The sequence below is a fragment of the Vigna umbellata genome, chromosome 10 (genome assembly GCF_029865625.1).
Source record: "Vigna umbellata cultivar VRB3 chromosome 10, Vumbellata_1.0, whole genome shotgun sequence".
Classification (NCBI taxonomy): Eukaryota; Viridiplantae; Streptophyta; class Magnoliopsida; order Fabales; family Fabaceae; genus Vigna; species Vigna umbellata.
The window spans coordinates 16,191,467-16,208,444 of NC_142174.1; the positions used below are offsets into that span (position 1 = coordinate 16,191,467).

General features: G+C 35.3%; 2 protein-coding genes across 3 annotated transcripts; one reads left to right on the plus strand and one right to left on the minus strand.

Moving 5' to 3' along the window:
• Positions 1-9,106: 9,106 nt before the first annotated feature.
• Positions 9,107-13,179, plus strand: LOC124826016 (AAA-ATPase At5g17760-like). 2 transcript variants are annotated; one of them, XM_047298779.2, is made up of 2 exons: positions 9,107-10,211; positions 12,321-13,179. In XM_047298779.2, the coding sequence occupies exons 1-2, from the start codon at positions 9,222-9,224 to the stop codon at positions 12,858-12,860; spliced, it is 1,530 nt and encodes a 509-aa protein (XP_047154735.1). In that variant the 5' UTR covers positions 9,107-9,221; the 3' UTR covers positions 12,861-13,179. The 2 variants fall into 2 exon arrangements, with proteins under 2 accessions (XP_047154735.1, XP_047154737.1); XM_047298781.2 differs by having other exon boundaries at positions 9,109-10,211; positions 12,351-13,179.
• Positions 13,180-14,192: 1,013 nt separating this feature from the next.
• On the minus strand, positions 14,193-16,034 carry LOC124826015 (AAA-ATPase At3g50940-like). The gene is made up of 2 exons (XM_047298778.2): positions 14,874-16,034; positions 14,193-14,760 (listed from the first exon to the last, which is right to left on the minus strand). Exons 1-2 carry the CDS (start codon positions 15,900-15,902, stop codon positions 14,386-14,388), a joined length of 1,404 nt encoding a protein of 467 aa, XP_047154734.2. The 5' UTR covers positions 15,903-16,034; the 3' UTR covers positions 14,193-14,385.
• Positions 16,035-16,978: the final 944 nt, after the last annotated feature.

The following is a 16,978-nucleotide window of genomic DNA, read 5'->3' on the forward strand; positions in this document are numbered from 1 at the left end:
CATCCCTTCTGTAATATTAATTATATGCTAATAAATGGTTGATGTTGTTGATTCTATTAGGCTTAAATGCTTACTTCGTTCTCATGTTAAGAGGTGAATTTCTGTTTAGTACCCGATTTTAAAAATGAAGACATTGGGTCCCTATGTTGAAAAGTGTATGAATAAGGTCTTGTCCGTTAAGTTGACAGCAACGGCGTTAAGTCCATGCTGATTGTCATATTGTTTCTCTTCTCTCTTCTGCTGTCTAGTTTTTTCTCTCTCTTGTTCAACTTTTTGTTTGATGATTTGTTGAACTTGTTGTTTCTTTATGGATCTTATTCATATACTTTTTATAACATAGAGACCCAATGTCTTTATTTTTAAAACCGGATACTAAACATAAATTTAACTCTTAACATGGGGACGAAGCAAGCATTTAAGTCATTCTATTACCTAGGAAGAACTCTCCCTTATTCCACGAAGAGTGATCTTAAGAAAGAATTTATAAATCCACGACTTACAATATACCATATCAAAATATTAAGATTTATGTCTTATTAGACTCCCATTATAATATGTCGATATGATATAAAAAATTAGATTTAAGATGTTAAATAAAATCTTCTGTTATAATAATAAAAAAATAACTTTCTATTTTAGAAAACAATTAAATAAAATATTAATATTGTTATGTGTGGACTAAGCTACATGTCAAGGAAGAGACAACCTTCTTTATCGTACTCAGATTAATATTTGTTGTCGCTAATTATTTTTTAGAAGAAGAATTTAGTATGATGGATCAAATTAAAGACTATATATTTTTTTTCTCTTAAAAATTCTGGAATGACATGGATTAAGTCAAGAACAAAATATTTTTGCAGAATAAAAAAAGTAATTTTTTTTTTCTAAAACACTACCATTTCTCTCTCAAATTAAGGGATAGTACGAAAACTGGTGTGTCTTTATCGGTGCTAACATTTCAACTTTAAAGTTTGCATTTCTTGAAGTGTAACTACCTTGATTAATAGTTGAAAAAATCATTTGCACTTTGGTAAGAAAATTGAATAAGACTTGACATTTTTCTAAACATAATATATATTATTCCATACTTTTGGCAGCGAAAGAAAAAAGAAAACTACGTGACATTTTGTTTTATTCCAATTTTGAGATGAAGATTCCTATCTTTATTTTGCATGGTTTAATTTTAAGAAATAAATTTCCCCCTATTCAGTAGGATCTTATTACACATAGGAAAACTCGTGATTACAGCTGTATTTCCAATATTATTGTAGTGTTAGAATTCAAGTTCGATCCTAACACTTAATTGGTTTCCATCCAATCAGATACTATTAATGTGATACTAATATATTTTTAATCAACAAATATTACATTTAAATTATTTTTAATAAGATATTAAAAAAGTATTTTATTAATAAATATAATGAATTAAAAAAATATATTCATATAAAAATAATCCTTTAAATAAGGATGAAAATGAAAAAAAAAACACTGAATGTTCTGTTTGAGAGACTGCCATATTTTTTTTTATTAAAACTCTTGAAAATTTTAAAATTGAGTTAAAAAGTTTAAAAGAAAAAATAAGAGAAATTATAGATTTATATTTTCACTATCATGATTACTAGCATTTATTTATAAAAGAAAGTACGTCAATATTAAATGTTAAAAAGTAACACAATACATATATGCTTAATACTATTAAACCCATATTTTTGTCAACAAGAAATGGATTAATACCAATAACTTTTATTCCGAACAGTATATTAATGAAAAACAAAATTATTAATATCTTATACTAACATCATGTGTATACAAAGATACAGTTAAAAGCATAATTAAAATATCCTTTATATAATTGGAATAATCTTCATGCGACTGATTTTTAAATTTGGTTTTAATTGTTAGGTTGATGTTTATGTTATAAACTGTTTAAGAAGCTGCAAATTTTTATTTCTCACTTTTAGACAGAGACCATCATTCAAACATCCTTGACAAAAGTAGTTTTCTTAATTATTTATTTATGCAGTATCTTGTTTCACAACTTTTTTATTTTGCATTTAATGCAATAAGTTATCACATTAAATTGTTATTGAAATAAAATGTATTTTCGTTTTTAAAAATGGAAAACATGTTGACTAAAGTGAAGTGCGTGCGAAAGTAGTGTTGTTTGGTGGTGACATCGGACGAAACTGAAAGACATAGTAGTCGGCGAGTTCTTGGGATTACGAGTGGTTAGGGAAAATGCATAAATTATATATTTTAATAATTTTTTTTAACAATTTTTTATAATATGTATAATTATTTTATTGGTCCGCATATTTAAAACCGATCAATCACACACTATTGTATAGATTGTTGTTAAAAAATTGTCAAAAAAATATTAAAGAATTTTCCATAAATTATACTAATTTTACTTCTCCTTATCCGTCACAACCTTGTCTTGACGTAGATGATTTGGATAAGCTTTTCTTATAAGAACAAATTTTTGTGACTCACATTTTTTTCATATTTATAAAAATACTGATTCATGGCATAGAAACAGAGAGGATCACAATGACAACGAGTTGCAAAGCTAAATCTGCTTTTGATTCAACTTTTAGTGGTCTCTTTTCCATGAGATTTACTTGATCTTAGCCAAAAGGCAGAGAAAGCTGTTTCTCTATGGCATTTACTGGTCCACCGTATTACCAATTTGCAGATTCCTTTCGGAACAAAATCACTCTCTCCATCTTTGATCTTTAATTATTCCATTCCTTAACCATATTTAATGTAGAAAAAGTGCCACTTTTTCCATTAATCCACTCGGAACCTACTTAGCTACTCTAACTTTCACATGTGTAGTCTTTATAAACAAATTTACAACTCCGAAGGGTCTTATAAATTAGTTTAGGTTTAGGAATCAAACTATATAATAACAGTAAATGTGTATATACGTGGCATGTACCAAGACACGTATAGCACGTAGATACATGATGATGAAACAACTTTTTCTTTCTCTATTCACCAAAATCGAGAGGAGGGAATGCCGACTATGGTATAATAGAAGTGGGCTTGCTCCTGGTCATGCATGTTGTTTATTTAAGGCGAGTCATTACATAAAGCATCTCGTACATAAGCAAGCACCATAGCTTTTCGTAGGAACAAGACAAAGGATGTCCATTAAGAAATCTGGGAGCCCATTCGCTGTCACTTTCGTGAGGCATTTGTGTGTTGAGTACTCGACACGTCGTGGAATTATTTCTTGAAAATGGAAGCTAACCATATTGAAACAGTAGATGAAATATATACCAGACAGAGAAGACTCGATAACTATACTATACCAATTATCCATCGAGAGAAGTAAAGGTGCCATACCTGACAGGAGAGCTTCTGCAGATCTTCCCTAGCACGGTGATGCGGAAGGATGGAAGGATAAAAGATATGCACACAATGAAAAATGAATTACAGAGAAGGAGAGAGTAAAGTGCAAGAGAACTATCCAGAGAAATGAAAACTGTTATTAATGTGATGTGTCTTCAGTTAGTACAAAAGAAAGAAATAAAAAGAGAAAAAGGAAAACGAGATGGGCCGTGAGCCAGAAGGCCCATCCAACAGTATACATTATCAAACCAATCGAGAATTGGACAATACACAGTAGTCAGTCGCAGTTTACAAGGACAGGGACCCATGCTTCTCCTCCCTTTCCCCATTCACTTTGTTTTAATTCATCATTTTATCATTTAACAACTTAATGCAGACAAATCACGGATAAAGAAAAAACAGTCAGGTTTGGTCATGCATGTTTCAGTATTATAAAAATCAGAGCGAGCTAATTTTCAATTCAACACGCCGACATTAGTTCATATAAAGTAAAATATATATATATATATACAAGGTAACACCAGTGATGCCTCTCATGAGTGCAAATAAAGTTAACGGAATAAAATAAGCAATAATATTAAATTTTGAATTATCAACGTGTCACACACAAGATTCCTTGTAAACAAGTCATAAAATTTGCTGAAATTTCATTGGGTACGTGACATGATTATTAGGTTTGAAATTGGAATTCGTTTGATGTGTTCACGAGGACTAGTTCGTTACAGGATACAAAGTTTTAGGACGTGTATGTTTCATTCTTCATGGGATTGAAATGCATGGCGAATTGTGGACATGCACATGTTGTCTGGTGTGAATTAATCATCAAAAAGTTTGGAGGTATGGAAATGCTTCGTAGAAAAAATCTGCATGGAATCACAGAAGAGAATCAGTTGGGAGTAAGTGTGCTGCACGCAACAACTAAAATCCAAAGTAGCCTGACACTAACTCTGCATGAGACAGGGCGTGATGGTGGAGAAAGGGGAGTGTCGTTCGCACATTGGTTGAGATTGCTGAGAAAATCTGTTACCGATTTTGGTGACTGTTCCCTGATCACCATACGTGTACAACCTTATTCTTCATCTTCTTGATTTTATTCTTTCAATCAAGCACAGTTAGCAATCAAATATTATACCAGTAAAACAATTTAATATTGTGATTCTCATTTTAATTCTGTATTTTAAGAAATATTTCCATTACAACTGTAGAACCGGAAGAAAATATGAACTGGAAGATAGCTAGACAAAATCAATGACGAGCTAGTGTTTATGACTGGTTAAGGTTGATTGTGAAATCAGATAGATTTACTAAAAATATTCTCAGGTTGGGTTTGCTGTCAAAAAAATATCGATTAAATCATTTTCAAGGCTTTTAAAATTAGTTTGATAGTTAGAAACTTCAAGAGTGTCGCGTTACGAAGATAGTGTTTGAGAAAGATTCATTCTATTCTAAATAATAAAATAAGGAAAGATAAAGTTACAACATGCTTTTGATTATTTTATTTATAACTTTTTTATTTTAAAATGAAGATATTTAGTTATTTAAAGTTCTGAAATTTTAGTCAAATCATTCAAACTAAAACGTTGATTATGAAAGTAGTAATATTGAGTTGTACATGACCTGCTTTCTTGACAATTTTATTTCATCGTTAAAACACACTCAAATTATAAAAAATATACAATTTATTACATATAATTATACAAAATATTATTTCAACAATCACTTTAAAAATCATAAAATTACTATTGATAACACACATTTGATATAAATCACTTGGATCAACAAACATAAATTTATCGGTGAATTAAATTTATCAATCAACTTGATCAATGCAAACATTTACTTATAAGTATTGACCATAAAAAATTCGTTAAGAAATGTAATTAAGTAAATATTTATAGATAACATCAAACGATAAAATAAATTATTTCGTCTCTTTCTTCCTCTTTTTTATTATTTTTTTTCATTTTTCTTGCTAATTGATTGTTAAGCTATCGTTACTACTTTAGGTCATTTTCATCCTTTTTTGAATCTTATTTTTCTCTCGTTCGTTTTTCTCTTCTTTCACTTTCTCCTTCATTCACCTCCTCAATGTTACTATTTTCATGCATGTGTTCACTAGTAAAAAATCGGGTTTTTACAGCGCACATTATGCCACGGTTCAACGAAAACCGCAGCATAATGGTGCGCGGTGGCAGTTTTGTAAATAAAACGAACATATATGCCGCGGTTCTACTGGGAACCGCGGCATATACCCCAGTCAACCATTGCCTTTGACTCCACGTATGAATAAAAAATTAAATAACAGAGTATATGCCGCGGTTCTCTGCACAACCGCGGCATATACCCAGCCAATTTATTGCAGGTGCTGACTGGGTCAGAGAATTTCAGAAGTTACAGGGGGTATATGCCGCGGTTCCCCAGAGAACCGCGGCATATACCCCTGTAACGTCTCAACTTCTCTGCCAGTCAGAGAATTTCAGAAGTTACAGGGGGTATATGCCGCGGTTCTCTGGGGAACCGCGGCATATACCCCCTGTAACTTCTGAAATTCTCTGAAAGGCAGTTGGGGAGACAGTTGTGTTGAACACGTTTCAGGGGTATATGCCGCGGTTCTACGAGCAACCGCGGCATATGCTCCTATATGAAATTAATTTAATGTTTATTTGAAATATTTCGAGGTTTATGCCGCGGTTGCCCGCTGGACCGCGGCATATAGTTTGAATTTAATTTCAAAAATGCCATTTAGGATTATTTATTTAATCACTATATGCCGCGGTTGGGCGTGAAACCGCGGCATATACCTACATTATACCGCGGTTAAGTAGTGAACCGCGGTAGATTCCCCCGTTCAGAGTTAAAAATTAAAACTTTGAACAGTGATCGTCTTCTTCGCGTGCCTCACTGTTTTCGCGATTTCTTCTTCTCCGAACCACCAATCATCTCAGATATTGCGTTTTTCACCGTTTAAACTCAAGATTGTTCGGTCATTATTCATTTTTGACGATAAAAACGAGTTTTAGCCGATCAAAATCGTGATTTCGTTGCGTTTTTCACCCTCTCCGCCGCCGTTTGTGTTGCGTTTTTCACCCTCTCCGCCGCCGTTCCTCTTCCAGGTATTTATGTCCTTTTGCATTCTTAACGTGATTTCTTCATTAGTTTTTGCATAATGCTATAGTTTTGATAATGTATGAAGTTTCTATAGTTTTGGTAATGTATGGTATAATTTTTGCTTTAATTTTGATAATGCATGAAATTGTTATAGTTTGGTAATGTATGGAATGGTGTTTGCTATAGTTTTGGTAATGTGTGTTGTAGTTCTTGTATTATTTATAAACCTTAAAATATTATTTATGTAATATTTAGGAATATGGATCGAAATTGGATTAATTTACCACGTATTAGTGCTGAGTACGAGAGAGGTGTAGAGGAATTTATACAATTTGCGCAACGTAATGAGGGGAGAACTGATGATGAAGTGAAGTTTAGATGTCCTTGTGTGAACTGTTTGAATGGGAGAAAGTTGAACGCAACTCAAATTAGAGAACATCTTATATGTGATGGTTTTCTAAGATGCTATACAACATGGATCTGGCACGGCGAAGAAATGGATTTTCCCACTGACTCTCAAAGTGTAAATGTTACTGATTCCACCATGGAAGAAGATCGACCGGATGAAGACAAATTGGAGGACATGATCCGCGATGTTGGAGCAGAAAATTTTGCCAAAGCTCATGTGTATGAGACGATGTCGACTGATGCGGAAACACCTTTGTATGTCGGTTCAACTAAGTTCACACGTTTATCAGCGGTGTTAAGGCTCATGAATTTGAAGGCGAGCAATGGATGGACTGATAAGAGTTTTACAGAACTGTTGATGATGGACGGGAGATCAATTGCTAAGAGTAGAAAGATTGCTTGGATTTCTCTCAAGGTTTGACATATGCTAAAGTCTGACTTTGTTAGAATTGTTTTATAACAAATGTTATTCACTAACTATTATCAACTGTGATGATATATTGTAGTGTAACAGACAAAATGGGTCATATGAGTGTGGATACTATGTAATGTATTGGATGACCCATATTGTTCGTTCTCACATCACAAGAAGCTGGGAAACGGTAATATTTAACTTTAACAAATTTTGATTTTTTAACAAATGTTGAATTCATATACACTAATTAAAATGAATTGTCTTTTGCAGAGATTCAAGACTACTACACCAGTTCCTGAGAAGTCACTACTATTCATTAGGAACGCTGCTGCGAAGTATATAGTTAGATTATACAATAGCTCTTAGATTTAGATTTAAACAATGCATTTGATTAGATAGAATTTTCTTAGACTCTCTACTTTATTTGATGTTGAAATACATTTGAACATGTGTTTGTTATGTTGAAATTGAATTTCTGTAAATGTTTTTATATGCAGGTCTGTTTTTGTGGTAGTGGATATCACAAAAACAGACCTGCAATTTTAAAAAACTGCAGGGGAATATGCCGCGGTTCTAACCACAACCGCGGCATATAGTGCTTCGTTTTTTTTTAAAAACGAGACATATGGCCGCGGTTTTGACACTAACCGCGGCATATTCCTCGGCCTATATGCCGCGGTTCAACCGCGGCATATAGTGCATTTTTTAATTTTTTTTTTAAATTTTTTTTAGGGTTTAGGCAGCGGTTCCCTAGACAACCGCGGCATATTCCGCAGCCTATATACCGCGGTTCGAACCGCGGTATAAAGTGTCTGACTTACTACCGCGGCTGAATATGCCGCGGTTCAAGAACCGCGACGTATAGTGAAAATGAACCGCGGTAAAAGCCCTTCGCTGCACTAGTGGTTACTAAGGATTATTGGTGTGATTGACACTATTACTTTTGCAGCTCACAGTTTTCTTTAAGGACACGAGATCATAATTGCAGTTGGCTGATGTTCTCACCAAAGGAAGGTCAAGAAACTTGTTTAATGAGTCTATATTCAAGTTGGAAATGTGTGATATCTATGCACCAACTTGGGTGAGGATGTTAAAATATATCAAATATTCTATTAGTAAATATTAGGTAATCCAATATTGTATTGACTATAATTTAGACATTATTATATTTTGTGCAGATTTATGCAATTGTCATTCCTTTAATAAATAGAGAATTATAGAATATTTATATATATATATATATATTATTCTATTATTTAAAATAATACATCATAATTATTCTTTAAACGATATGATATTAGAGTTATATCATTCTATAAACGATATGATATTAGAGTCTTAGAGTATATATTAATGAGATTTGTCTCACTTTCGTTAATTTTATTCAATTTTTTCTTAATGAAAGGAGATAAGTGTAGGCCGGGGTGAGTCACATACATACATCTATAAGCGTTATACGAGAGAGAAAAAACACAGCACACAGATATTTATTGAAAGGAAAATGTTATTTTGACAACAAAAGTTTGACACAATTTTGACAACGGCGACGTGGCAGCTGTGCATTGGCTCAGTGAACCGGGGTGAGGGGTATTTTGGGTTTTTTCTGGTTTGTTTTCAATTCACTGAGCCAATGCACAGCTGCCACGTCGCCGTTGTCAAAATTGTGTCAAACTTTTGTTGTCCAAATAACATTTTCCTTATTGAAATGAAAATAAAAGGAAAAAGGAAAGGAAAAGACATGCACAGTAGGATTTCCACACATACATGCACCTTCTGCTTCCCAATCAAAACCCATAGCTGTGATCACCAAACACATAACATTTCTAAGCCCAACATACTCTATATATGTCCCTCTTCTCTCTCTGCTCTACCAACTCTGTGTAGTGTGTGATTAGTTTCTGTATAGCATTAGCCATAGCCACCGCATACCACCATGTTTTCCCCAAGAGACATGCCTTCTCCCTCCTCAATCTTCTCAGCCTACGCCTCCATGACAGCCTCTATCATGCTGCTGCGTTCCATGGCCAACGAGCTCATTCCCCACCCAATCCGCGGCTACCTTTTCAACACCTTCCGCTACCTCATCAGGCCTCGCTCCCCTACCCTCACCCTCATCATCGAAGAGTCCACCGGCATAGCCCGTAACCAAGTCTACGACGCCGCGGAGGCTTACCTCTCCACCCGCGTCAGCCCCGAAAACGAGAGGCTCAAGATCAGCAAGAGCCCCAAGGAGAAGAAACTAACCATTCGCTTAGAAAAGGGTGAGAAGGTGGTGGACTGCTTCAACGGCGCCTTCTTCAAGTGGAGATTCATCTGTGCCGAGTCCGAGAAGAACAACCCCAACGACCACACCAACAGCAACATCTCCGTAAGATCCGAAAAGCGGTCGTTCGAGCTCAGCTTCCCGAAGAAACACAAGGAAATGGTGCTGGACTGCTATCTGCCCTTCATCCTGGAGAAGGCGAAGGAGATGAAAGACGAGGAACGCGTGCTGAAGATGCACACGCTCAACACTTCCTACTGTTTCAGCGGGGTCAAATGGGACTCCATAAACCTGGAGCATCCTTCCACGTTTGAGACGCTGGCGATGGAGCCGGACCTGAAGAATGCGGTGATAGAGGACTTGGACAGGTTCGTCAAAAGGAGGGAGTTTTACAAGAGAGTAGGGAGGGCATGGAAACGTGGCTACTTGCTCTATGGCCCTCCTGGGACTGGCAAATCCAGCTTGATCGCTGCCATGGCCAATTACTTGAAATTTGACATCTTTGACCTCCAACTCGGGAACATTGTAAGGGATTCCGACCTCAGAAAGCTTCTTCTCGCCACCGCTAACAGGTCCATCTTGGTCATTGAAGACATTGATTGCAGTGTGGATCTCCCAGAGCGCCGCCATGGAGATGGACGTAAACAAACTGACGTACAGGTTAGTATTTCTTTCTTACTTTTCTACTCTCTATTATCATATCCTCCCTTTCATTCATTCTACTTTCACCTCTCTCTTATCCCTGCAATTAATACATTTGGATTTTCTCATCATTGTATTCAATGAATTAAAACAGATTAATTTAGGCACTTATCTAAAAATGCCATCCACCGGTTGATTTCTATAATTAATGTCTTAAAAATTATGCTGCTAATTGTGATTTTTAACGGAATAAAAAGTTATGATGTTTGTAGACAGAAAAAATATGGATTTCTTGAACCAGTATTCATGTCACAGTGGCTAATACTTATCATATCATATTAGTTGTTGTTTTTAAATTTTTTAGGAAGCTTTATTCTGGATTTAAGAGAATTTAAAAATATTTTTTTTTTATTCGAGTGAATTTGAGGGTGAATAGCAGTTAATTTGGAAGAATTTTTTTTAATATGATAAATTAATCAAATTTTATACTAATTTTTATAAAAATTGTTTCTAAATTTACTCTCACTTATTTCTAAATTTAGTCAAATAAGCAACAAAATAATTTATTTTCAAATTCACTCTATCACTCTTTCCAAATACATTCAAGTAAACAAAGATAAATAAAAAGGTGAAATTTGTAGTTAAAAAGAATAAAGAGAGAAGTAGTCTGGTCGACCTCGTAAGAAAATGCGAATCGTTGTGTTCCTTTTGCTACATTTACCAAAAGCACCAAAGGGGAATTCTTGGCCAAAAATGGTTGTTTTCCAAAAGGCAAGCCGACCACGTGGGTTCTGATCTAAGTGTGTAGAATGCAACAATAGATAGAGTTATAGAATTTGACAGGACAGGTTCACTGCTTTACCATGTGTTATTAGACTCATTTTCTCATTGGAGTGGAAACCTTTTTCTATCATTTCTCTTGCTAGTGGAAACATGCCGTTTATAAAAGCACGCCCTGAATTGGTTAGTGGGGACTACCGTGCAGTTTAGTAATTGGGTGTTGATGGTAATTTAAAGACTATCAGTGAATGAAGAAGTTAAATTAAAACCATCCAAAGCATTTGCCACATCGTCCAAATGCCACTTTCAATTCCAAAGGATCAAAAATGGGCATTTCACTGTCAATCCACGCAATTCGTTCGGCCATTTCATTTTTCTTTTCCTCTTTTTTGTTGTTTTGTGTTTGACAATTAGCGAGAGAAAGAGTACAAGTACCTGTGGTTCGAATGTCGTTGTTAAATGTCATTGGATGGTGGATGCCACACAAGACGATCTTCCGTGTAAAGCTTCTATTATGGACTCATGTTGCTGTCATATTTTATTCTCTGTTAATTTGGTAGGACATGTTACGGAATATTTTACATTGCTTATTTTCATCACAATTAAAACCATCCATGTATAAAAAGCAACACTGTTACTGTCGCCTTCAATTTTCTTTAACCCGCCGCGTGCGCTACTTTTTTATTCTACAACATGTTATCCAATTTTTAAGTAAATTTAGCATCTTTCCACCTATGAAAGCAAGATTATGTTACTCACATCTACTTTTCAAACTCCTCTTTTACATTCTAATTTTTCTACATATGTCCTATTTTATTATTATATCACTGCTTGCTTGCTATATATGCTAATTTTTGTCGTTACCTGTCACTCCACACACAGGGTGAAAAATTCTCTGTTCTATTTAGCATGTATATGAGTTCACAGGCTACTGCATCCCTATTTACGGATACTTTCCCGGATACATCCCCTAACTGAAACATGTGTACATAACTAACTCACAATGAACATAACTGAAATAACTTCTATGATCTAACATCATATGTATTTTATGTGACAATAATAACATTTTCCATTTTCTTTGACTCTCCCACTATTCAGACAGTTTTGTTTTCATGGATTTGACAGTCAACATATCTGAACTTATAATTTTTTTTACTCTCATCTGAATGAGTTGGTCAACTGAAATAAAATAGAATTTTGCGTTTAGATTACAAGTTCAAATTGTTATGCACTTAACCTGATAATTTCTGACAGTAAAAAAAGAACGTGCACGTACACTATCGTTTATGAAGTTCAATGTTGTTGTTGTGATTGTTAAAGTTTGTAAAGTCAAATTGATGATAGGCTGACAGAGAATCTGATGGATGGATGCAGTTGACTTTGTCGGGGTTACTAAACTTCATTGATGGGCTATGGTCCAGTTGTGGAGACGAGAGAATAATCATATTCACCACCAACCACAAAGAGAGACTAGACCCAGCACTGTTGCGGCCCGGAAGAATGGACATGCACATTCACATGTCCTATTGCTCCTACCAAGGCTTCAAGCTTTTGGCCTCAAACTACTTGGAAACTCCCTCTGAACATCCCCTCTTTGGAGAGATAGAGGGGCTGATAGAGGACATACAGATAACCCCAGCGCAAGTGGCAGAGGAATTGATGAAGAACGAGGACGCGGAGGCCACACTTGAAGCATTCGTGAAGCTACTGAAGAGAAAGAAGATGGAGGGTGATGTTTGCGAGAACTATGGTCCTGAGAAACCACAACCTTCCAAAAGGCGCAAGGTTGGTTGCAAGCAAAAACCAGGTGTCGGCATTAGCAAGAGCAACATTGGTGTGACTCAAAGAAGGACAAGGAGAATGAGAAGAGAGCGTAGTTTTTAGTCTCCTGGTCCAAGATATATGGTCGAATAAGGTTGTTGCAGCTACTACTACTTGTCTCCGCAAACTAAAATCGCTGATGTAGGCTTCGGGCTTTTCTTACTTTTAATCAGTTGCTAAGAGGCTAGCTAGCTACATTTTCTATCCAAAACTTCAGACTCTCGTTGAAATGAAAGGGTAGCACTGTGTGATTGCTGGTATCGGTAAATGAACAATATATGTACGTACATGTAATTGTGTATAGTTGTCCAAACAACGGACACTGCCCACTGTATTCAAGCAACATAGGTTCTTGAGAGTAATATCTTGTTAATTCATCCTACGAAGTATTTATTACATAAATATATAAAATAAAAGTTATAAAAATGAAGTCCGTAATATACTTGTTCTTTTGTTTTTCTGTCCATGTAATGTGTATCCATCATTAATTGATGAAATGAATTAAAGATGAGCACGGTGTTTTGTAGATTTCACATTAACAAATAAATATGTATGCTTATTTCTTACGCACCATAACACAAAAAACAAGCATGTGTGTTTTACAACAGATTTCACCACAAGACCTCTTTATATCCCAAGACACACATATTCTCCATCTCACGAAAATGGAGGTCGACACCAGGCTTGAAGACGAAACACCTGTTGACACGTGATGATGACACACTCCTCCAGCTACAGATTTTCCCTTGTCATGGATCTTTCAGAAAGACAGGTTATGCGAAACGAGAGAATTTGAAAAGGTTTAAGACTGATACATTAAAAAGAAAAAACAGGGTTTTGATATAGCGTCGGAACATACTTTAAAAGCAGTAGTCACGATATACAAACAAACGAAAGGAGACAAAATGATAACAAGAAACTTTGCCTTTTGTAATACCTAAATAAACATCATGATCTGTAAGAGTCAGTCACTCGGTATCACCTCCAAATAAGAAAAAATTAGGGACAACTATTATTGGATCTTTCTTCAACCAGTAACATGGTACCAAAACAGCAATTCAAAATATCCAAGTGCTAAACACGTCTTCAAATAACAATATTTTACATCTCATATTCCCCATTAACATATTAAATATCAGTCTAAACATGGCTCATAAGAACCACAATGTAACGAAACATCTTACTTTAAAGGAAGTTGTAAAGCAAATTAGAAGTAGTAAAAGCGCGATTGTAGAGTATGAGTAACCCCAGCGTGTGAGAATAATCATAATTCCCTATTTTTAATTAGTCTTGTTGGCTCATAATTTTGTTTTGAACCTACCAAACCAAGATTCTACGGCATGTTCTCTTAACTCTTTGTAAAATATAAACTTCCCAGCAAAACTAGTGTCGTACTTTATGCATAAGTCTAAAAGTTATCATAGATTTAGAATCCCGAAATCGTTTTCGGCATTGAATTTTACCACTGTTCAAGACACACAATTACCCATCTAAAACACTACAGAACAAAAAGATACTGGTTTTTGTTCTGCATCTTATCCGAGTGATGATACAGTTGAGAAGACTCTAAAACATGACTAGTCTAAAATTAGGCTTCCTTGGCCTTTTGTTTGAGAAATTGAACAAGTGCTTCCAAACAAACGTCAGGATCCTCGTGTCTCATTAGTTGCTCCGCTACCACTGCAGGGGTGACATCTATTTTCTCCAACAGATCATCAATTTGTTCAAAAAGTGGATGATCTCCTTCAACGCCTAAGTAATTGGAAGCTAGAATTCGAAATGCCTTGCTTCTGAGGAAGGACAAGTGAATGTGCATGTCCATACGACCAGGGCGCAGCAACGCAGGGTCGATTCTTTCTCTGTGGTTGGTGGTGAAGATCAAAATCCGCTCCTCTCCACCACTCGACCATAACCCATCCATGTAGTTAAGCAGACCCGACAGAGTAAACCTGCTTGTCTTAATCTACGCAATGATAGTTAGTCAGTTATTTTCTGAACAAAAAAAAAGAGAGCTTGGAGAAACTTTTAAATTTTGTAGAAAATAAAAAGGGAAAGGTGCTGATTTAGAAAACGAACATTGACATGCTTGTGGTCATCGTCTGAATCGGAATCTGAAAAGGCTTTTGGTGTTGGTCGAACATGCACCTCTCTGTTGCAGTCAATGTCTTCGATGACGATGATGGAGCGGTTAGCTGTCTCCTTCAGGGTCCGCATGAGGTCTGAGTTAGAAAACACAGAGGTTAGTTCCAGATCATACACATCAAACTTCAAGTGGTCGGCCATGGCAGCAATAAGGCTAGATTTTCCTGTTCCTGGGGGACCATACAAGAGGTAGCCACGTTTCCAAGGCTTCCCCACCTTCTTGTACAGCTCCTTCCTCCGCAAAAACCGGTCCAAATCATCAATGATTCCCTGTTTTTGCTCTGGATCCAATGCAAGCGACTGGAACGACGCCGGATGAGTCAAGTCGCTTTTCTGCCAACATCTTCCACCACCAATGGAATGGATCTTGATGGTTCTCTGCTTTGCTTGCATCTCCTGGTATTCGTTCAGAACGTGCACGAGATACTTGTTCATGACCACATCTCTATGCTTCTCATCGAAGGTTAGAGTAAATGACTCCCTCTGGAAACTAGGTAACTTGCGAGGACGAAGAGGATCGCGATTATCAGATTCTTTTTGGGAGTTTTGTTCAACCAGCTTCCATTTGAGCTTGATGCCTTCAAATTCATCCACCACGTCCTGATTTCCATCCACTGCCATTACTATGTTCTTGTGCTTTGAAATTTTCCCAACCTTGAGGGATTTGTAAGAGTGGGTGATCCTAGCCGGGAGATACTCTTGGACGGCTTGGAAGAGTTGGTTGGTGTGGCCATCCCAAAGTTCAGTAACCTGAAGTGAGACAACGTTGCTTTTTTGACGGTTTGAGAAGAAACCTTTCAGTTTGGAGTGTACGAAAGAGCGAACTTGTTGGGGTATGAGATCGTTGATTGCGCTTCTTAGAAGCATGATGAATGTGGAGAAAGCTGCATACAACTCGAACCATGACGAGGCAGAACGAACATTTGTGAAGGAGGAAGAGAAACTCCCCACAGAAGGTCTCATGGTGAAATGAATGGGTTGTGGTTTATGCTACAATTTCAAAGCTAGACAGAGTCACCAAGAGTGCCACAACCAGGTATAAATAATAAAGGATGAGACTGAGACCCTTTTCTTTCTCATCAAGACATATCCCCACCTAAGTCTAAATCAATGAATCACTAGGAATATTAAATTACAATATTATAGTATTAATCAAATAATAAGATATAATTTAAGAATCTTTGGAACTATACAGTGATACTTTTTGGTTTTCTCAAAACGTAAAAGGATGCTTCCATACAGAAATCATTTCGGATGCATATTCTTAGAAATTTACCTGAGAAACTTCTAGGTTAAGTAATGATTCAGCTCTAGGAAGATATGTGGCAAAGGAACAACTTAAAAGATCAAAACTTTAATTCTTAGCCGTCGCTGTGGACTACTAATGTAGCATTATTGTTTGGTATAAGCATTTTTTTTCCATCCTGTTTGAACGTTGTCCCAGAGGCAAAGTAGACTTTCCCTTCCAAACCAATCATAAAAATGAATCTGAACCACTTTTAAAGAGTATACCTATTTCATTTTATAAGAATAGTTTGTAAAGTGCAGATTCATGTTATTTATATAGTGTTAATTCGTCTTATTTATTAACGTGAATCAAAATACATTTTCTTAAACATATACTACGAATTAAATATTAATGATGGTTTCATAAGATCTGACAATGGATATTAATATAATATATTTTAACAAATAATAAATTTTAAATAATTATGATAAGATTTCTACTATCTAAATCATATCAATTTATTTAATATAAAATTTCAACAAACACATTTAAAATCCCTTTCAAAAATGCTAAAAAAATTTAAATATAAAAATTGTTGAGAATAATTTAAGTGTAAATCTAAATCTTAGATTAGATTAAAAGTAACAAAATTATATATCATATAAAAAATCATTAATTTATCATCTTAATTTTAATTTGAAAATGATTTCAAATTCCTTATGTAAAGTAAACCTCAATGTCACATTTATAGATAACTTTCTTGACTAAAAATAAAATCCATAAAAATCAAAAGCACATTGAAAACAATTGC